This window comes from Nyctereutes procyonoides, unplaced genomic scaffold (genome assembly GCF_905146905.1).
Source record: "Nyctereutes procyonoides isolate TBG_1078 unplaced genomic scaffold, NYPRO_anot_genome, whole genome shotgun sequence".
Classification (NCBI taxonomy): Eukaryota; Metazoa; Chordata; class Mammalia; order Carnivora; family Canidae; genus Nyctereutes; species Nyctereutes procyonoides.
In genome coordinates, this window is record NW_026575136.1 from 11,075,090 (window position 1) to 11,098,584 (window position 23,495).

Consider the following 23,495-nt stretch of genomic DNA (forward strand, 5'->3'; position numbering starts at 1 on the left):
TGGACAACAGACACCTGAAAAGATATTCAACATTATTCATCGTTAGGGAAATGTAAATTAAAACCACAATGAGCTATCATGTCACACCTTTCAGAATGGCTAAAATAAAAACACAAGAAACAACAGGTGTTGCCAAGGATGTGTAGAAAAAGGAACTCTCTAGTACTAATTCAAAGGAAAATATGCCCCTCTGTGTTTATGGCAGCATTATTTACATTAGCCAAATGATGGAATCACTCCAAGTATCCATCAATAGATTAAGATATAAAAAAGATACACACACACACACACACACACACACACACACACACACACACACCGGAATATTATTCAGCCATAAAAAAGAATGAAATACTGCTATTTGTAATGACATAGGTGGAGGTAGAGAGTATGATACTAAGTGAAATAAGTCAGTCAGAAAAACACAGATACCATATGATTTCACTCTAATGTGGAATTTAGTGAACTGTGAACACAAACTAGCAAAGGGAGAGAGAAAAAAAAAAAAAGCAAACCAAGAAACAGACTCAGACAGGAAACAAACTGATGATTACCAGAGGGGAGGTTGATAGGAGGAATGGGTGAAATAGGTGATGGGGATTAAGGAGTGCACCTGTCTTGATGAACACCAGGTGATTAAAATAAAAACTTTAAAAAAAGAGTTAAAACAAGTTTATAGCACCGTTTCCATTGAATTTACTTCAAACAAGTTACTATGATCTGCCTAGATCAGCTCTTACCTTTTCATGATGTGTTTGTGAGGTCTGAAAGAATTTAAGTGTATTAACATATGTGTTTTCAAATAATTTTAGCTCAATTCCGATGCTGCTAAAACTTACTGTGTGTAATAGGTAACCAATTGTATAATTTCAGTATTTTTCACATACAATGTCATCTTTCCAAATACTTTAAACTAATTATTTACAAAAAAAAGTTGGTTATCCTACTTGGTAGGTTATCCTACCAAGCAGGGTAACTAATATGGTTACCCTACTTCCAGTCTTTGTAGCTAACAATGTTATAAACATACTGGCATAGTTTATTTAGACCTGCCAGCAGCCAGGGATTTTTATGCTTATCTACTATTATTATTCCTAATATTTGTTTCTTTAGCTACAGTAATTTCTACATTGAAGAGTATTTTCTAGGGCACAATCTGTCATTTGGAATCACATCTATTTTTCTTTTTTAAAAGATTTTGTTTATTCATAAGAGACACAGAGAGAGAGGCAGAGACACAGGCAGAGGGAGAAGCAGGCTCCCTGCAGAGAGCCCAATGCAGAATTTGATCCGGGGACCCCGGGGTCAGATCTTGAGCCAAAGGAAGATGCTCAACCTGATGCAGGACTCAATCCCTGAACTGGGGATCACACCCTGAGCCAAAGGCAGACAATCACTGAGCCACCCAGGCATCCCTACATCTATTTTTTTAATAAAATGTTTGAAATACAATAAGCCACCATAACGGCTATCTTTAAAAACAAATTTTGTTTTTAAAGATTTTATTTGACACAGAGAGAGCGAGCGCTCACACACACACGTGCCCACATGCATGCACTAGTAGGCAGAGCAGCTGGCAGAGGGAGAGGGCGGAGCAGGGAGCCCAATGTGAGGCTCAATCCTAGGACCCCGGGATCATGACATGAGCTGAAGGCAGATGCCTAACTGACTGAGCCACCCAGGTGCCCCACTAAGTGTTATCTTTATCAATTAAACTGTAGATTCCAAAATTTTTGTACTTCAAATTGCTCGGTGACAAATATATTGTAATTTTATTTCTTATATTAAAATTTACATGAGAGTTCTTGTCTAAAACAATTTATGTCTTGGGATACTCTACACATAAACTACAAAAGTGAGAAAAGTTAAACAGTGCTCCTCAGCTCTCTGACCTCTCAATATCGGAGTGCAACAAGAATGAATCAAATAGAACTGGAACATCAAGTACAGGATTCTTCCATATTCTACTGAAGTCAGACTTGGTCAAAGCCCCATCACAGGGCTCTGGTTTAAGATGTAGTAACAATAGGACAAAATGCCAGCATAACAAGAACAATGTTTTATTAACTGAAAACTACTCCGTCTTAATGGCTATCATCTCCCTAAGCCCTGAAACAGTAGAAAAAAACTGACACAGGAGTTTATATAAAGATGGTATAACATGAAAGGAGATAGTAAGCTGATGAAAAAGATTAAATACTGCTGAAAATGTGTATTTTAGAAAATAAATATTTTGGGCTCTTTAAGTCAGACTTAAATAAACACAAAACAACAGATAAGAAGGTGCATGACAAGGAGGCAGACCAGAAGGAAGGATTATTAGAAACTAAAATGCAGTATCACATTAGAAGCAAACAGGGGGAAAAAAAAAAAAAAAGAAGCAAACAGGGGACGCCCGGGTGGCTCACCAGTTGAGCATCTGCCTTTGGCCCAGAGCGAGATCCTAGAGTCCCAGGATAGTGCTCACTTCAGCAGCACACATACTAAAACTGGAGTCCCGGGATAGAGTCCCACATCGGGCTTCTGCATGGAGCCTGCTTCTCCCTCTGTGTCTTTGCCCCTCTCTCTGTGTCTCTATCTCTAGAGTCTCTAGACTCTATCTCTAGATAGAGATATCTCTATCTCTCTGTGTCTCTCGTGAATGAATGAATAAAATCTTAAAAAAAAAAATTTAAAAAAAAAAGGAGCAAACAATGGACGAGAGGAAGAAAATCACACTAAAGATATTCCAGAATGCTGAGGGAGAGGAAGAAAAAGATGAAAAGAAAGAAACATGGAGAAATAACACAGAGAAATGAGATCAAAGGCTAATCCTAAGAAAGGACAAGAAGAAATGAAAGAGAATACTCAAAAATAAAATTATTCATTAGTGAAAACAGACAAATTCATATTGAGGGTTTGTATAATATCAGTTAATTTTATCCTCAATGCTTAAACACAGCCTGTGAATAATAAATATAAGAGAAGGAAATAAAGGTATAAAAGGAAAGAGGAAAGGAAGAAATAAAACTTTCTTCTACTTGTAGATGACATGATTGTAGAAAATCCCAAAGAATTGACAAATTTTTAGAACCAATAATCAATTAAACCAAGATTGCAAGATACAAGACAATACACAAAAGTAATTTGCTTTCCTATATATAAGCAATGAACACTTGGAATCTGAAATTTAAAATATAGTACTATTCACATTAGAATCAAAAATATTTACATATGTAGGTACAAACCTAATGAAATATATAAGATTTATAAGAGGAAAACCACAAAACTCCAAGGAAATACCTAAGTAAATGGAAAGACAGCCCATGTTCATGAATGTGAAAATTCAATACAGTTAAAGAAACCAATTTTTACAGTGTGATCTATAGATTGAAACTACAAATTAGCTCAAAAATTTCCAGTACTTGGAAATTAATATATTAATTCTAAAGTTAATACAAAAAGGGAAAGTACCCAGAATAGCCAAAACAATATTGAAGAAGCACACAAAGAAGCCTGACACTGCCCGATTTTAAGACTTATTATAAAGCTACACTAATCAAGACAGGCAGAAATAGATAGACACAAATACAATTAACTGACATCTGAAAAAGAAGTGAAGGTAGTTCAAAGAAGAAAAGATAGCCTCGTCAACAAATTCTAACACAATTTAAACATTCATATTAAAAAAAAAGAATCTAGGGATCCCTGGGTGGCGCAGTGGTTTGGCGCCTGCCTTTGGCCCAGGGCGTGATCCTGGAGACCTGGGATCGAATCCCACGTCGGGCTCCCGGTGCATGGAGCCAGCTTCTCCCTCTGCCTATGTCTCTGCCTCTCTCCCTCTCTCTCTCTCTCTCTGTGACTATCATAAATAAATAAAAATTAAAAAAAAAAAAAAAAAAAGAATCTAGACACAGATTTCAAAGATTTCAAATTTTTTATTACACCTTTCAAAGAAATTAATTCAAAATCAATCACCAAACCAAATGTAAAACACAAAACCAAAAATCTTCTAGAAGGAAACATAGGAGAAAACCTACATCTTGGGCATAGTGATTAAGTCTTAGATTTAATACCAAAGTCACAATCTATGGCTGATAAACTGAACTTTTTTTAAAATGAAAAAAAAAAACTGGGTGCACCTGGGTGGCTCAGTCAGGTAAGCGTCTGTCTTTGGCTCAGGTCATGATCTCAGGGTCCTGAGATTGAGCCCCGTGTAGGGATCCTGCTCAGTGAAGAGTCTGCTTCTCCCTCTCCCCCTAACCCTTTCCTCTTGACTTGTGTGCATACACACACTCTCTCTCTCAAATAAATAAAATCTTTAAAAAAAATGAAAAAATGCTTGCCAAGAAAAGGATTAATAGAATTAAAAGACAAACCGCAGATTCGAAGAACGTATTTGCAAAACACATATCCAAAATATACAAATAACTCTTAATGTACATCAAGAAACAAATCAACAGTTCAAAAATGGTCATAAAATACCAAAGATAGATGAAAATAAGCATATGAAAAATTACTTATTATACATAATTAGAGGACTGCAAATACAAACAGCATTGAGATTCCACCACCTCTCAACTGCAATAGCTGAAGTTAAAAACACTGAGAATACTGAGTGCTAATGAAGATGCATATGGTGAAAAAAGCAAACGGTACAGTTACTTTGGAAGACAGATCAATAGCTTCTTATAAAGCTAACCATGGTCTTAACATATGATCCAGCAATTGGTGCTCATAAGTTATTTACCCAGTTAAGCTGAAGACTATGTCCACATATACAAGTCTTTATAATAGCTTTATTCACAACTGCCAAAAATTGGAACCAAGATTTCCTTTAATAGGTGAATGCATCAACAATGCCACATTCATACACTGTATTATTATTAAGCAAATAAAAGAAATGAGACTGTCAAGCCATGAAATGACATAAAGAAATCTTAAACTCATATGACAAATGGAAGAAGTCAATCTGAAAAGGCTATATATTTTATGATTCAAACTATGTAACATTCTGGAAAAGGCAAAACTTATGGGGGACAATAAAATAATTAGTGATTGCCAAGGGTTGCAGGTAGGAAGATGAGTAGATAAAGCACAGGGGATTTTTAGGGTAGTAGAATTATTTTGTATGACACTGTAATGGTGGATACATGACATTATGCATTTATTAAAACCCACATAATTGTACATTACAAAGAGTGAACCTTTACGAAAACCATGGGATTTTAGTTAATAAAAACATACTAAAACTGATTCATCAATTTAACAAATGTACTATACTTGGGGAAGATGTTAATAACAGGCGAAGTTTTATGTATGTGCATGGGGGAGTGGTTATAATAGGGGAGACTCTCTTTTATGCTTAATTTTCCTGGTAAAAAATAGATCTATTTTAGCTGATTTACTAATGAAATGGAGTATAGTTTTAATTTGTACTTAAACATCTTTGTAAGTGTTTACTAACTCTATTTCCTTTTTTTCTAAACCTTCTCCATCCGCTTAGGGACAAATTTCCAAGATGAAGTTCAGAATAATTTCAGGCATTAGCTGCTCAAGTTACATTTTTATTAGGCTTGACACTTTGACATACACATCACTACAATTCAACTTCTCTGTTATAATGCCACTTTGTTTCAAGAGGCATAGTTTAGGATAGAATAGGTCCAAGGTACTGATTCCCTAGAGTTCATTTTCTCAGAGTATCACTATGAGTTTCCTGAAAAATTAAAGCACTATCTAAAAATGTTTTCCTTTCTTCTTTAAAAAAAAAAAAATTTATTTGAGAGAGACACAGAGATAGAGAGAGCACAAGCAGAGAGGAGAGGGAGAGGCAGGCTTCCGCCTGGCAGGGAGACTGACTTGGGGCTTGATCCCAGAAATCCGGGATCATGACTTGAGCCGAAGGCATACGTCTAACCTACTGAGCTACTCAGGTGTCCCTAAAAATGTTTTTCAAACATTTGTATGATGATATATTTTCCAAAGATCATAAAATAATGAAGATTGAAAAAAAATTATCTTGTACTGAAAAAAAGATCTAAATTCATATTAAGGAGTTTCTTTTTAAAGATTCTATTTATTCATGAGACATACACAGAGAAGCAGAGATGCAGGCTGAGGGAGAAACGGGCTCCCTGCAGGGAGCACGACTGCGAGACTCGATCCTGGAACTCCAGGATCACACCCTGAGCCGAAGGCAGATGCTCAACCATTGAGCCACCCACCCAGGTGTACCATATTAAGGGCATTTACAAAGTATCAGTTTTTATGACCTAAGGTTAGATATTAGTCATATTCATACTAAGACAAAGAAAATCTGTAAGTATCTAGACAGGGAAAAATCACAGAAACACAGGCTCAAAACAAGTTAGCTGTTGTCGCCAGTGAAATTCACCAAATACTAGTTAACTTGGCTTCTAGTCACCTAGGCAGAATACACTTGTTTACTCTCTTGAAATTAGGTGTGACCATGTGACACTTTGGCCAGTGAACTATGAGAAGATGCGCTCTGTATCACCTCCCGGTACAAAATCCAACAAGAGTGTGTGTCCATTGTCCATGTTTCATCATGGTCCCTTTTCCTGCATCAGCACTTGCTGCATGACCTTGCACTTTTATGTTTTAGAGGTGGCTACTTTCCTTAAACCTTATAAACCAAATCCTGCCAACTACAAACATTTCTTTGGGGCTTCCTCACTTCTCTTGGCCTTCAAAGAATTGAACAGAATTACAGCCTTGCTCTGGATTAGGCACTGGCTTAAGGGAATGTGTAGGCCACTAAAGCTCTCTCTGTATCAGCAATATGGTTGTTTTACCTTCTTATCATTGGTGAGTTCACTGGAGTAGCACTTTTAATTTCCCTCAAGAACTTTTCCTTTACATTCACAGCTTGGCTGTTTGGTGTAAGAGGCCTAGCCTACAGTCTATCTTGGCTTTTGACAGGCCCACCTCACTAAACTCAGTCATCTCTAGCTTTTGATTTAAAGTGAGACATGCAGGACTCTCCCTTTCACTTGAACACCTGGTGGCCATTCGGGTTATTATTTGGCCTCATGTCATTATTCTTGTATCTTAGAGAAAAAGTAGGCCTGAGGAAAGGGAGAGAGATGGGAGAGTGGAAGGCACTGGAGCAATCAGAACGAACACATTTACCCATTAAGTTTGCCATCTTATACAGGCATGGCTCCTGGCACCCCAAATCAATTATAATAGTAACATCAAAGATCATTGATCACAGATCACCATGACAAATATAATAATGGAAATACCTAAAATATTGTGAAAGTTACCAAAATGTGACATAGAGACAAAACAAGCAAATGCTGCTGGAAAAAATGGTGCCTGCATACTTGCTCAACAAAGGGCTGCCAAAAATCTTTGTAATAAAAAAACAAAACACAAACACATGCAGTTATCTGCAAAGTACAACAAAGCAGAGCAAAATGAAGTATGCCTGCACAAACTAATAAAAATATGATATTTTTCTTCCCTTTTTTTCTGGACTACAGACAAATGTTTCTTTTCACAGATGCATAATAATCTATTATGTGGATTAATCGATCAGTATTCTGTTGATGGCCATTTATGTTGTTTCTCTTCTTTCACTATTTAAAAATGGTGTTGCAATGAGTAACTGTATATACGTCATTTCACAAGTATAAATTCCTAGAAAGGGTTGCTGAATCAAAGGGTATATTACTTTGTAATGTGGTTAAATACTGTCTCTTATTCTAGTTATGTCAATTTATTTTCCCACAGGAACACGTGTCTAATTCCCTGTAAGTTTACAATCTTAATGTTATCAATTCTATAGGTATGTCAACCTGGTAGACAAATTTACTAATGTTTTTAACAGATTTGTATTTAATTTTCTGTGACATTTCTGTACATATCCTTTCCTCAGTGTTTCTACTGTTAATAATATTATTGTTAAAAATTTAAAACATTCTACAGCTAAAAGGCATACCAGTCACAATGGTTTACTGTCAAAACCACCCAAACAGTACTGAAGTCAAACATAAAGGAAAATCATACTAAAGAACTCAAGAATAAAGAAATAGTGGTTGTATAAAATGATGAGCATAAGCACTGAACAAAATGAAATACAGTCAAAACTAAAAAATTATTATAAACGGGAAAATTCTTCAAAGATTAAAAAAGAAAAGAAATTATCTAGATATATATTCTCACTGGAAATGGGTGATTACAGTAAAACCCTTGTTTCCTCACCTTACCTAATATACAGTCAACATTCATCACTTTATAAACAATCATTTCTTTTTTTATTTTTTAAAGATTTTATTTATTTATTCATGAGAGAGGCAGAGAGAGAGAGGCAGAGAAATAGGCAGGGAGAAAAGCAGGCTCCATACAGGGAGCCTGATGTGGGATTCGATCTCGGAACTCCAGGATCATGCCCTGGGCTGAAGGCAGGCGCTTCACCGCTGAGCCATCCAAGGCATTGCAAAAAACAATCTTATTTCTAATTAACATAACTTTATCTAATAAATAACTTTACTTCTGCAAATAATTTTTAAAAAGTATGTTAGTGAGAAATCTAAATTCATTGCATGTAATATAGCAGAAAAGAGCTTTTACATAGAACAAGTACTGAAAATTGATAGTAATATGCAAGAGTACCTTTTTGAGATAACTAAGCAAATAAGATAGAGAGGGAAAGTAGAAAAGAATTCTAGAACATGTAACTGTACATACGAAAAAATTACTTGAGTTAGGGTTGAACAATAAACAATAAAACAATGAGGGGGAAAAAGAATGCATCGTATGACAGTTACCTAATTTATAAATAGAAATAATGCTTACCTTGCAGGGTTAGGGTAAGAAATAAATGATAACACAAATAAAAAGCATAAGGTAAGGTACAGAACATAGATGAAAGGCACCAAGAATGTGCTCAAAAAATGCTAATTTGTTTTTTTCTACTGGCAATCACAAACTCTTCACAGACAAAGGCCATAATGGAAAAAACATCAATTGAAAATCTGTTACTGTGGGGAAAAATAAGGTATAAAAGTTATGCTCAACTCAAATATATCACCCTAAGTTTTAAGGCTTTGCATGTGTTCGACGATTTAAAAGAAAAAAAGCAAACTTAACAAAATAATGAAAATAATAAAAAATATTTTCAGTACTGTCTCTTAGAATCAAGGCACGCCTACAGAAACAAGGATATACCAGAAATCAATTTACCATGGTCTTTCCTGATCCTCGTGGTCCAATAATGAGAACAGAGTTACTTTCTCCATAGATAGCAGTTCTTTTTAGCAGCTCAATTAAGTGTCTGAAATGACAATAAATAAGCCAAAATTTAAAAAGGAAGCTGGAATAATTTGTAAGATAATACTATTTAAAAGTTGAATTTGAGTAGGCACAGAAAACAGGCATTCCCTTTTTCTCTTTGGGCGCTTAACTTATGCTCCAAATTGTGCTACACAGAAAAACACAGAAGAGAGGGTGGGTCAAAATGAATTTTCTGGAAACCTAAAGAGGAAACCAAGTAAGTTTGTAATATCCTGGCTTTATGATGGTATGGGACAAGAGACAACAGTAAGTCTTGGGACCTTTCACTCTGCAGCTGGCTGTCCAATATTAGGTACAAAAAACTCAGAATTTTCTCCATAATACCAGATGGCAGGAGCAACACAAGATTGAAAGGTAAGGAGCTTTTTCATTATCTGCTCTTGCTTTAAAATATTGAGTTTCTATTAAAAAAAAGAATTTTTTTTATTCCTATAAAAATGTCAACCTTATTCAGATAAAAATCCATGTAATATAAAAATCCATATAATACAATTTTTGCAGGACGCCTGGGTGGCTCAACGGTTTAGCACCTGCCTTCAGCCCAGGACATCATCCTGGAGTCCTGGGATCAAGTCCCGCGTCAGGCTCCCTGCATGGAGCCTGCTTCTCCCTCTGCCTGTGTCTCTGCCCCTCTCTCTCTCTCAAGAATAATAAAATCTTAAAAATAAAAATAAAAAGATAATTTTTGCAAAACCTAAGGACATCTTTAAAGATTTATAGCAGACAAAGGGATAGCTAAACTTACTTGTATTGTACTTGTACTCCAAATAAGTTACTCTGTGGGCTCTGATGACAAAATCTTTCCCGTAAAATTCTTTGTACCTGATAAAAACAAAGTGAATAAATATAAATGAAAATGTTACACATGAAATAAAAAATGAATGAGAATATACTTTTATAGCAATTAGAATTACGTATTAATGAGCCTATTCAAACCTACCTAAATAACTTGTCTTTAAGAGTTCTGGTACCATTTTCATGAATTGTAAAATTAATGGTTCTTTTTACCTATCTCAAATCCCAGAGGAAGAGTGAGAATTTACTTGTATGGTTCAACAAGAGAAATAATTACTTACTTTAGCCACACTGGCAATTTGAGGGTTGGTTTATTGCAATGTGAATAAATGAGTACTTTACTTTGTATGTAACATCTAAGCCACGGAACAAGAACAGGAGAGAATCTAATAATGTAATCTCATCTAATAATAATGCTCATGAACCATACCTCAATCTCTAGAGACCAAACAAATCTAAACCGGCTTAGCTCAAGCCCTATTTATCTGCATCTCTCATAAAAGTCGAGATTCTAAGAAAATAAGTTTAAAAGTTCATATAGTTACTGAGGACCTATTAGAAACGGAGCATGTTACTACTAAAGAGCATGATCCATGCCTAAAGAAACATTAGAAATAAACAGGAAAGAAATAACACACTGAAAAAAAAGTAGTAATTCAGCATTTAAGGAAATACTCGAGTACATGGAAGAAATTAGATTCAGCTCTATCTATAAAATGAGGAATCACTGGAATGAATTAAAAAAAAAATTCTTGGAAGGACCTAAATTTTGAATCTGCCTTAGAATAAGGCCTTATACTGAGTTGTAAAACATTGTCAGATAATCTAGCACAATCTTTAAAAAGACCATTAAAAGCATTCCTTTTCTGCATCTGCTAATACAGAAATCTTCCAAAGACAAAAACCTTAGGAGGCTATTTCAGATTCGGTCCCATCATCAGAAACAAGAAGTTTCCAAGATTATACGCTTCTCTCAGACTGACAGCATGGGACTGATCTTTCATGTATCAAAAAGATAAAATCTGAGTTCTGTTTATATGTACCAGAAGCTAAGCAAAGCAAATTATTCACTGGAGATAAAATAATCCTAACTACCTTTAAGAAGGGGAAAGAATAAGAGAAGTGAGGCCAGAAGAGCCAATTATTTGATTTTAAAATTAGTTTTGAAATCTTAATACTAATCATAATATGTATTCCTCTACCTTGATAAGATCATTAGAAATCAAAAAGATAAACCACAGTCCTTTTCTTTTTTAAACTTCATTGAAGTCTAATAAAAAGGAATAAAATCTAAGGGATAAAGTGAAGTGAAGCTATAGAAAACAGTGAAAGGTTAAAAAATCTCAAAGTGATCTGAGATGAAGGTTAAACAGGTGTACACGTGTATAAAAATTAATCAACCTGCCTGTGAAAGATTTATGCCCTTTATTTGGAAGTAAATTACACTTCAGCTACAAATTTTTCATGAAACAGAGTTAAACATTTTCTTTCAAAAAAAAAAAAAACAAACAAACAAACAAACGTAAGGTCTTACATGAAGGCATGCCAGTAACACACATTTAATTTTGATGAGAAAAAACTATAGTTCTGGTCAAGTCAGATAACAGAAATGCCAGAACAGTTATTATATCCATGCCCTACTTTATTCCTTAAGATATATAGATATAAATATAGATGTGTGTTCAACTTGGAATATAGTATGGACTTAAAATAATATTAAATATTCATGATAAAAACACTCAACATACTAGAAAAAAAGGCCAACATCCTCAACCTGATAAAGGACGTCAAAAAAACCTATAGCTAACATCCCATCAATGGTGAAAGACTGAATGTATTTCCCCAAAATAAAAAACAAAACAATACTGTTCTTGTCATTGTTCTCAATATCATACTGAAAGTTCTAGGCACAGTAATTAGACAATAAAAAAAATTAAAGTCAACCAGATTGAAAAGGAAGTTAAACTATATTTGCAGATGACATGCTCATATATAAAAAACTAAAGAATAAACTAAACATATTAGAACTACTAAGTCTGGCAAGGCTGCAGGATACAAGATTAATATATAAAAATAAATTGCATTTAGACACATAACAAATAAATTAAAAAGCAATTCCATTTATAACAGCATCACAAGAAATAAAATAGGAATATATTTAAAAAAGGAAGTACAGAACTCTGAAGTAAACTGAAATTAGAACACATTTGGAAAGACAGGAGTAAAGTTAGGGTTCCAACTGTCTAGAAACTTACAAAGAATGAAAGTAGAGTAAGACGTTCTCTCCCTGAGAATGGAAAGGGTGATTCTTCGTGTTAAGGGAGAATTCAAATTAAGATGACTATTTCTCTGATCAGCTTTGCATGGTAACAGACTTTGAGGTTAATGAAAATGCATACTAACCTGTGAAAGGTACTCTGCATGTATTACGTTGTTACTCTTTGATTTACGACTGCTCATTTTAATACACTGAAATCCTTAAAAAACAAAAAAGCATGAATATAATACATTATTGGTTTATAAAGACATTATTTAAAAATTTACTATTACAGAATCAAAAACACAAATTTTAAAACATGACAATGTCCAATTTCGCAAATTTCAAAAACTCTCAGCTGAATCTCTTGTGGTAATCATTTCACAGCATATGTAAATCAATCATGCTGTATACGTTCAACTTATACATTAATGTATGTTAATTATTTCTTACTAAAACTGAAAAAAACTCAACAGTTCTTGTCTAAGTGTAGGCTTTGACATTCCAATACAACACAGTATATGGTTCTTACAGACAACTAATTCCTACCTTTCCTCTCAACCCAATATTCACATTCCCTTCCTTAACTTAAAAAAACCAAACAAACAAACAAAAAAAAACCTGTATGCTTCTTTTATACAGAATGTTTCTCTCCTCATCCATTCCACAGGATCTTCACCTTCCAGAAAGCCTTCGCTTCCTTTCCTTTCTTTCTTTAAAATTTTATTCATTACATGGGGGGGGGGGGGGGCGCGCACAGGCAGGCAGGCAGGGGGAGAGGGAGGAGCAGCAGACTCCCTGCTCAGCGAGCCTGACATGGAGTTCATCAGTCCCAGGACTCTGGGATGACCTGCCTTCGGGCTGAGCCATTCAGGTGCCCCAAGCCTTCACTTTCTTGCTTTACTCATCAAACATACATAATCACTAGAGAGTAGGTAAAATGCCTCTTCTGTGAACATCCATTTAATTGCCTAAATTTCTCTTCATCCATAATCAAATTACATTTAAAAAGACTGTTCACTTAATGGTCAGTATCCTCAAAGTAAGTACATTTTAAAATTCTGAGCATTTAACATAATATCCAAATAAAATCGGCAATGATAACATTAATGAAAAACATATAATAATAAAAAAAGACAACTTTTAAAAACTCCTTCTTCAAAAAATAAAATCCTTCTTCAAGGCAGTATATTCACAGATAAATATCTCCGGCTAAAAATCTAATTTTCTTAGCACTGGTTTCCAATAGCAATCCTTTACTAGTCTGGTAATAAGAACCTAAGCAGTGTTTACTTATATACCAGGAATTGTTAAAAGTGCTTTGCATTTAACTCATTTAATAACTTAATGACTCATATTTATTAATTTTACATACTGACAATTAGATGCCAACCCTTCGGATGCTGTTTTATTCTTTTCTGGAAAGCTAACAGGATAGCATCTGAGCAAGGCCTTGACAGACAGCAAGGAAATCTGTCTCCCCCTTACTATATAACTCATGTAGTCACGGCCTAAACTCCGTAGGGCTTCTGGCTCCAAGCTCCCAAACTGGAAACTCAAGAACAGAGTAGTCAATTGTTGTTTTATCACATAAGAATACTTTTTCTTAGAAGAAGAGCAGTCTTCTCAGCTGCCCTAGGGCACACTTTCTAGCAGCCTAATACCTATGCAAGGCACTCTGAGAATCTTCATATTAATTATTTTTACTTTATTCTGCTTATTTTATTATTTTTTTCCTTAAACAAGAGCTGCATGTATAGGGAAAACCCTTTCAGCAACATGAAATGATATCCTCATTGTGGCTTAAAACACCTCTGACATAAAAAAGGTCTAATAAATCAACATCTGACCTAACAAAAAGTCAATTATTGTTAGACAAAGAGCGTCAAGTATTTGTATCTTTTATAATTGACTGACAGCTTGCTAATAACACATTAAAAATGATTAGGAATATATTCTCCTTTCTGGAATTAGGGTAGTATATTTCATCTTTTATTTGCTGCTTTCAATAAAGACTTGAGGTTTAAGAGGAATATTTCAAATGAAGATTAAAATTACTAGTCAATATGTATGCTTTTACTTCTAACACAATTTGCCATGATTGTAATACTTTCCTTACTTATTTCAAACTTAAAGTTACTAGATGCATTTAGCATGTCTGAAAATTTCGGCACTATAGACTTAAATGTTTTACTGAATAGATGAAGAGGTTTTCACTTTTTAAATTAAACCAGAAAAAAAGTAAAAGCATGGGAAGTGAAGATGAAGACACCAGAGTTTTTCTAGAAATTTTGCTTTTCTTAAAAAGTCACAAGTGATGAAATTAAGAATATTATTCAACAAGTCCAGAAAAAAAATTTCTATATAAAATTTAATATAAATGCAAATTCCTAAAGAGCCAAAGAAAAGTAGAATTAAGACAAATGAGACTGATGGTAATACTGTGTCCTCAAAAACTTTGTTACTAACTACTAGCAAGACCAAGATTTGGGTTCTGGTTTTGTGGTGTCCCTTTACAAATTAACTTTCCTAAGTCCCAGTTTTCTTCTCTGCAAAATTTGAAATAAAAGTATTATCTAATTCAAAGAATATTGTGGGGGTTAAATTAAATGGTTTACCTGATACGCCATGCTATCAAAATCCACGCACAGTGACACAATACCCTTACTAAATTACCACATTACACTAGAGAGAAGAACCAAGAGAAGGATGGGGGAACAGGAGGAAGCAAGAACACAGAATCTTGTTCTAAACAATTTCTTTGACAGTACTTCTTTGACAAGGCAATAAATACAAAGTGCAAATTCAACTAAGGCACTGTAGTATCATGAAAGCATACTTCAGTGGCATACATTCACTCATTGAGTTTTCCCTCAATATAAAAAATGCTGGTTTGAATACTAGTAATAAAAAGAAATTATAGGTAGATCAATCTATAGTTACATGGATCTCAAAGACCTCAAGTTAGTAATGGTTAAGAAGCCACTCTGAAAAGCAGTATGCGAGTTCCTCAAGAAGTTGAAATTAGAGCTACCCTACAACCCAGCAATTGCACTGCTAGGTATTTATCCCAAAGATACAAATGTAGTGAAGTGATATGAAGGGACACATGCACCCCAATGTTTATAATAGCAATGTCCAGAATAGCCAAACTATGGAAAGAGCCAAGATGTCCACTGACAGATGAATGAATAAAGATGACGTGGTATATAATGGAATATTACTCAGCAACCACAAAGGATGAATACTTACAATTTACATTAATATGGATGGAACTGAAGGTATTATGCTGAGCTTAGAAATAAGTCAATCAGAAAGACAATAATCATATGATTTTACTCATATGTGGAATATAAGAAACAGCAAACAGGATCAAAGAGGAAGAAAGGGAAAACTGAATGGGAAGAAATCAGAGAGGGAGACAAACCACGAGAAATTCTTAACTCTGGGAAACAAATTGAGAGTTGCTAGAGAGGAGATGGGTGGAGGATGGGGTAACTGGGTGTAGGGCATTACGGAGTACATGTGATATTACATGCAACTGATGAATTACTAATCTCTATATCTAAAACTAATAATGTACTGTATGTATATAAACCTGAACTTAAATTAAAAACAAAAACCCGGGCAGCCCTGGTGGCGCAGCGGTTTAGCGCCGCCTGCAGCCCAGGGCGTGATCTTGGAGACCCTGGAGTGAGTTCCGCGTCAGGCTCCCTGCATGGAGCCTGCTTCTCTCTCTGCCTGTGTCTCTGCCTCTCTCTCTGCATCTCTATGAATAAATAAATAAAATCTTAAAATAAAATAAAATAAAATAAATAAAAAATAAAAACAAAAACCCAAACCAAACCAAAACAAGATAATGATTGCTGGGCAGCATCCCCAGAGCTTCTGTTTTAATAAGTTTAGAGTAGCACTTCAAAATTTGCATTTCTGATAAGTTCCCAGATGATGCTCCTATTGCCAGTCCCAGAACCATACTTCATGGTAAATGAACAAATGAGCTAGAAGGCTTCCTATTAGAAAAATAGATAACAGAGCATAAGCCCAAGTGGAAAAAAAGTTTTTCTTCCAGTTACTGAAAAGTAATAAAGGTTTTGCCCTATCATCTGATAATTCAGAGAGCCTCAGAGGATATTCACATAAACTCTTTAAGCAAAAAAGTGAAATATAGAAACAAACACTTGCTTGAATGTTGTATATTTATGTCATCCCCTGAATAAAATAAAACAAAACAATACAAAACAACTTTCTTTCCTGCAAAGAACTAAATTATTTTGACAAATATGTTTTAATAGCATAGAAAACAATGTTTTTAGTTTTTGATTAATCAGTATTTCTTGGGAAAAATTAAAATCCTTAGACTAAAAAAAAAAATTAAGCAAAAATAAAAATTAGTACCTAAAAAATACTTTAAAAAGTAGTTAGCAACCCATTACCGGTCTCAGACTGGTATCAAACAACATGAGAGGCACCTAGTATAAAAACAACAACAAAAAAAGGATGTGCTTGATTCAGAAGAGAGGGCAAACATTTGCTCTGATAAAGCCAGCTAAATAATGGTGCTAACTGAAGATTACAGCCTCACAGTTCCAATTACAAGATGAAAAAAGCACTAATGGTGTAGCAGTTGGATAGGCTGTGTCAGTTACTATGATGCCAAGTGGGTGGTAGGCGGCAAAGAGCAAGTAGTTTTTAGGAAGACATAAGCAAAAAGGATGAATGATCATAAAAAATAAAATAAATCCCAGGGCAACAGACTTGACTCTTCAGGGGTAGAAACCCTCTCTACTACATATTATTATTGTAATACGTAGAGGTGGAAAAAAAACTGGATTAGTGTTACAGAACATGCCTGTAGGGCTCTTGGTAATGACAAAAAGGTTCTTTTTTAAAAAACCTGAGCAACTTAGGTCTGTGTTAGTTTGACCACTTCCCTGGATATAGATCTCCTGAGGATTAAGTGTCACATTTGAGATCATTATAGCTGTAGTGAAAACAAAATGGAGAAGTTCATTGTTAATATCCACAGAAGAAAGATACTTTTCTTTCCCAAAGGCCAGGTGCTATGAACACTGCCCAGAAAGAGAGGACTGCACCAAAATCCAGGCTGCTCATCATAGAGATCCTATTAAGAGCAGTAAAAAAATAAATAAAAAGGAAAACAAAAACCCTATCTTTTCTAGAAAACCCTATCTTTTCTTTTTACTTAATGTTTCAATGCATTGGTCTTGGTGAATACATATGTAACCTAGTAAACTACCTGCCTTTATTTATTATATGTGTTTATGTAAGAGTGAAAGTTGACTCCAAATTATAACCTTTTTCTTTATATATTACCACCAGACCAAATGGTTCAGAATACAAAATGGAAATGACTACTTATTTTTTTAACCATACAGGGACAATCAACATGGATAGACTCCTAGGATAATCCCTCAAGTCAGATTTATTTTTTTTAATTGAACTAGAGTTTGCACATGTTACATTAGTTCCAAATGTAAAATATAATGATTTAATAACTCTAAACATTATGCTCTGCTCACAAGGGTAGCTACCACCATCTGTCACCACACAACACTATGACAATACCATTGAGTATACTCATCTGTGACTTATACATTCCATAACTGGAAGCCTATACCTCCTATACCCCTTTACCCATTTGACCATCCTCCCACCATCCCCTTCCCCTCTGGCAACCATCAGTTTGTTTTCTGTATTTCTCAGTCTGTTCCTATATTTTTGTTGTTGTTATTTACTTATTTGTTTTGTTTTTCAGATCCTACATGTAAGTAAAATAATTTGGTATTTGTCTTTCTCAGATTTCACTTAGTATAACGCCCTCTAGGTCTATCTATGTTGTTGCAAATAACAAGATCTCATTTTTTATGGCTGAGTAATACTCCATTGTATATATACCATTAATCTGAACAAAAAAGTCAGATTGTTTTTAAATCTAGCGAACTGACCAAATATCTCTCAGCATGTTGATTAGCAACAGCATATAACATCTGCATTGTAACATAAAACCTGATTTTGAATTATCAGTCTTAAAGGACCCAGAATTATCACATCTTCTGAAGGCACAGATTATGACACCTGCTTTGTATAACCACCAGCTAGAGCTGAAGCTGTTCAATAAATTACTGAATTGATTTAATAAATATTTCAAAGTAAAAAACATATTGCTTCATCAAAATAATACTGTTGTTTTAAGTCCTTTCATGTCACAAATTTTAGGCACTCATCTTATCAGCTGTGTAAACTAGATATAAAGTTTTTGGTAATATAATTATATGGGGATAACATTCCATGACTAATTTGGCCCAAGAAAATAGTAAGATGGCTATGCAACGTATATTTGGCATATTCTCCAATTTCCATGTGTACATGTGTGAATTCCTGCATGCATATGTGTATGGGTAACACATACGTGTGTCTATGTATACATATAAAGGAGTTTATGGCTTCAATTTCAGAGAGTGCTTAAAGGAATATGTATTTACCATATTAAACACAAATTGTCACTGGGTGACATTACAAATAAAATAGAAGATAATACAACCTAAAAAAGGATTAAACATTTAAATGTATACGTGCCTCCCTGTATTTTAATGAGAAAACCGAGTAGCACAAGCTGATAAGGATTATCAATCAATTCAATTTAACAAATGTTTAGTGAATCAGTATGTATTATAAGGCTGTGGGAAAACCACTATAAGAGAAATGAGTATTAAAGTTGGTCTCTATCCTCAAAAAGCTTAAAATCTGATTGGAATAAGATATATGAACATAAAAATAGAAAAGGCAGTAAGAGTATAAAACAAGGGGTAAACTCACAAATTTAGTAAAGGAAAAACCTTAAAGAACATACAGTCTGCTTTTTTATAAGAGTAGAAATTGAGCAGAGATATTTTTTAAAACCTGCCAAGATCATACAACTTACATATAAGCAGCAGTTGTTACCTCTAGTGACACTCAATGCAGCGTTCTGTTAAAGTGGCAAGAAAAAAAAAAAAAAAAACAAAACCGTAAACATCAAAAAGAGCCATCAAAATCATCACTAGGCTTTTCTCTAAGTGAATAAAAGTATCAAATGAATGCATTCTTAAAGAAAATTCCTAGTATCCCAGATGTTCAAGGCCGACAATCTAGTTTTTTTTCCAAATGTGCACCTGCATAGTTTAATAAACATGTGTATTTTTATTTTTTTTAAAGATTTTATTTATTTATTCCTGAGAGACACAGAGAGAAGCAGAGACATAGAGGCAGAAGCAGACTCCTCACAGGGAGCCATATGTGGGATTCGATCCCTGGATATGGATCACACCCTGAGCCAAAGGCAGATGCCCAACCGCTGAGCCAGCCACCCAGGCGTTCCCTAAACGTGTATTTTTAAATTAGGTAACTTTAACATCAGAAAGTAACATGTTTATCATATAAACTTTGGAAAGCCAATAAGGAGTCATGTGGATAAGGATCTTGAGCAAAATGAAATCAGAGATCCCTATCCTTGCAATATCTATAAAACACACAAACAATTAAAAAGAAATGCCCTAAGGGCATTATGGGAAGATGGATTATGGAAAGTAGGAAGCACCAGGAATCTCCACTAGAAAGCAAGTGTACAGAACAGAATCTGATATAACTATTTTGGAACTCTAGAGTCTATTTAAGGTTTGTAATATCCAGAGAAAGGCTTGGAAAGCATATCGCCATTAATTTTGGTTAATTTCAGCTCTTTGCTCAGTAACAGCTATCCATCCCCCACTACTGAGCCCAGTGGGAGGCAGCTATGAACCTGTTACTGGAGTTCTTGCACACAGCTTGTGGTCATAGAATGGGTAAAAGGAATCCTAAGGCCCAAATGTCAGAGATTTGTGTTGATGGTGGTCTCTCATCTCTGAGAAATAGACAGGTTGCCATCATTATTCCATTTCCTCTTATTGTTGGAAGTCCCTCTTCCTTCTGAGAAAGAACTTCCACGGGATTTAAAAAGGCCAGTGCCACTTTTCTCTCCAGTGTTTACTTTTTTTTTTTTTTTATTTTAGATAGAGTGCTTGTTTGCTGGAGTGCAGAGGCAGGGGTGGGGCTGCAGTGGAGGGGTCAGAGGTAGAAAGAGAATCTTAGGCAGTATCCATACCAAGTGTTGAAACCAACATGGGGCTCCATCTCACAACCCGGAGATCAAGACCTGAGCTGAAACCAAGAGTTGGATACTTAACCAACTGAACCCCCCATGTGCCCCTACTATTCCTCTTTTTTGGGAGCCAGAGATTAAAGATTAGGACATTCAAAAAAAAAAAAAAACTGCATAAAATCGGGGAATTAGAAAGTCATGATGCATGCCCAGGGAAAGGTACAGGGTTACAGGGACTTGAAAGACCTTAGTTTTATCCCTTAAACTGATCTTTGGCAAAGGGGCACGCTACAACAATTTAAAAAATAAAATAATAAAGACAAAGCAGCAAACCCTGCTGAAGGGAGAAATCTGATTTTCAAAGCTACTAAATTATTAGTTTCAAATGGCAGTTTGTAAATAGAAAATACCAAGACATACAAAAGAACAAGACATACAAAAGAAAAGTATGCCCCTAATCTTCATGTTGTTCAAGGGCCAACAACACTTCTATTTCAAGAGTCTGTTAAGTGACAAAGTTAAGGAAAAAAAAATTCAAGAGGTCTATACTATAGTAATGTGAACAGACACTGTAACACTGTAAACCAAAGAAAGCATTTACAAGAGAAAACAAGTGAGAATGTGTCCTATTTACTTAGTTTTCAAAGCTGTCCAAGTAGGTCAAAGGTACAACAAAAGAATTTTTCCTGCCCTGCAGATGAACAAGCTCCAAGCTAACTGGTGCAAAATAATCCTCTCAGATAAAACCAGTACTTACAGACTTTTACTTAAAATACTTACCTAAAAAATTAAAGTTACATTAAGCTTAAATAATATTTAATACACACACTGACATTAATATCTTCACTTGATCTGTGTTAGCAAGTCATGTCATGTCACTAACAGCAACCTAGGAAACCTAAGAATGGGAGTTAAGTAAGAGATAGGTTAAAAGGGACACCACAGGGCATCCCGGTGGCTCAGCGGTTTAGCGCCTGCCTACAGACCAGGGCCTGATCTTGGAGACCAGGGATTGAGTCCCACGTTGGGCTCCCTGCATGGGGCCTGCTTCTCCCTCTGCCTGTGTCTCTGCCTCTCTTTGTGTCTGTCATGAATAAATAAATTAAAATCTTAAAAAAAAAAAGGGGGGGGGACACCGCATGGTTATTCATGTTGAGCTCATTACTACACAACATAGGTATATGAGCTCACTTGGGTAGAATTAATGAAGGCAGCTAACTTGATGTACTTAAAGATACTATGTTTTAAATGAAAGTGAAACAATTCAAACATTCCAAAAAAAACCTGTGATCTTTCCTGGAATGAAAAGTGCGGCCTATCAAAAGCATATTGCTAAATAAATAAATAGATAGATAAATAAAAAAAAATACATACATACATAAAGTAAAAAAAGTACGGCCTATCAAAAGCATACTGCTTAGCAAAAATAAAAATAAAAAATAATAAAGTAAAAAAACTTTACATAGAATCTTAAAAATGGAGATAGGAAAGAAATGGATTTTTGAAAGAAACTTGTGCTATGAAGAGAGCATTTTGAAAACTCTTTTATTTCTGATATTGTGGCTGAAAATGTATTATCTGTAAAAAATTGCCATACATAGGCATTAAAAACACTTATAAAGAGAACTAACATGTATTCCTATGAAGTGCATAAATAGGATTTATGTCCATCTGTTAGAAACATAACTTTTCAGTTTGGAAAAACAAAATTTCATGAGAAAAGATGAAATTTAGTAGAATTCCTACAAACTGTGTAAAACTGGTGGATAGGATTGAAAATGAAAAACGTACAAATTATTATTTTTTTTCAACAACCCTCTTTTGGACAAAACCCTAAAGTTCCAGCAGAGAGGAGTATGACTTTATGACATGAACTCTTAGTAAAATAAGATAAAATAAAATAAAGTAAAATAAAAAGATTTCTCTACGATGATAACTAAAGAAAACACTAAAAATAATAATACTATCACCAATCTTTAAGTAAAAGCAAAAATACAAATTTCACTATTGTTTACTTAGTGTCTAACTCAGTATGGCTGACATTTTTCAAAGAACATTAAGAATGGACAAAAATGGGGGCAGCCTGGGTGGCTTAGCGGTTTAGAGCCGCCTTCAGCCCAGGGCATGATCCTGGAGACCCAGGATAGAATCCCATGTCAGACTCCCTGCATGCAGCCTGCTTCTCCCTCTGCCTGTGTCTCTGCCTCTCTCTGTGTCTCTCATGAATAAATAAATAAAATCTTTAAAAAAAAAATGGACAAAAATGTTAGAACTTTGCCTCTCCATTTAGGAAAATGTTCTTGATTGGATAAACAGTCAAATAATGTAAAATGAAAGACACTTTACGAGAAATCTGTGGGTAGTTTCCATGTTTTGTTATTGTTCTTTGAGATGAAACTGAGTAAAGAATATATTTGAGCTATTTTTCAGCCAGGCAGAATTAGTTTCCACACTTATCTCTTGCCAGCTGGAGTGTTTGTAGCAAGGAAAGGATTAAAATATAATTAAAAGAAGGGCTGAAGGTGTGACAAATAAGGGACAAACAGGTATAAATTCCAGGTGTACTGACAAGCAAACATATATTTTTAGTACTTCTTTAAAGGATCAGGTGAAAATGTTGTCTATAAAATTAAGTGGGTTTAGTTAAGGTGGGGCACAGTCTCTGGTAAGATGTTTCCCTGAGCTCCTCCTCACACCTGAAGAGTAATCTCAAATAATTGCTTTTTTTGCATGTGATTTCTAGATAAAGCTGTCCACAGTAGAATTATTATTACTCCTGATTATATATTTTTTTTCTTTCCATTTGTTCCCAGTGAATATAGAGGGGAAACAATTTACTTAAGAAATCACTCAAATCAAACGAATCCAAAGTTTAACCATCTTTAGTCTAATTATATAACGACATGCTATTTTCTTCACTGATATTTTATAATGTCTAATATTTTATATTTAACATTCAAAACTGACCAAATAATTCATACTGAAAGGTCTGCAATTTTC

The 23,495-nt window shown here is 34.7% G+C and overlaps 1 protein-coding gene across 3 annotated transcripts in view; it reads right to left on the minus strand.

The window, feature by feature from the left end:
• Positions 1-23,495, minus strand: part of LOC129495413 (origin recognition complex subunit 4) — an 85,270-nt gene that overhangs the window by 36,121 nt on the left and 25,654 nt on the right. For 2 of the 3 annotated variants that reach the window (XM_055302898.1, XM_055302899.1), the window contains exons 2-4: positions 12,502-12,575; positions 10,049-10,125; positions 9,193-9,283 (exon numbers count right to left, since the gene is read on the minus strand). In XM_055302898.1, coding sequence (XP_055158873.1) covers positions 9,193-9,283; positions 10,049-10,125; positions 12,502-12,558 — 225 coding nt within the window. In that variant the 5' untranslated portion in view covers positions 12,559-12,575. Of the gene's footprint in view, positions 1-9,192; positions 9,284-10,048; positions 10,126-12,501; positions 12,576-19,301; positions 19,347-23,495 lie in introns of those variants that run through there. The other variant, XM_055302900.1, reaches the window with a different exon arrangement.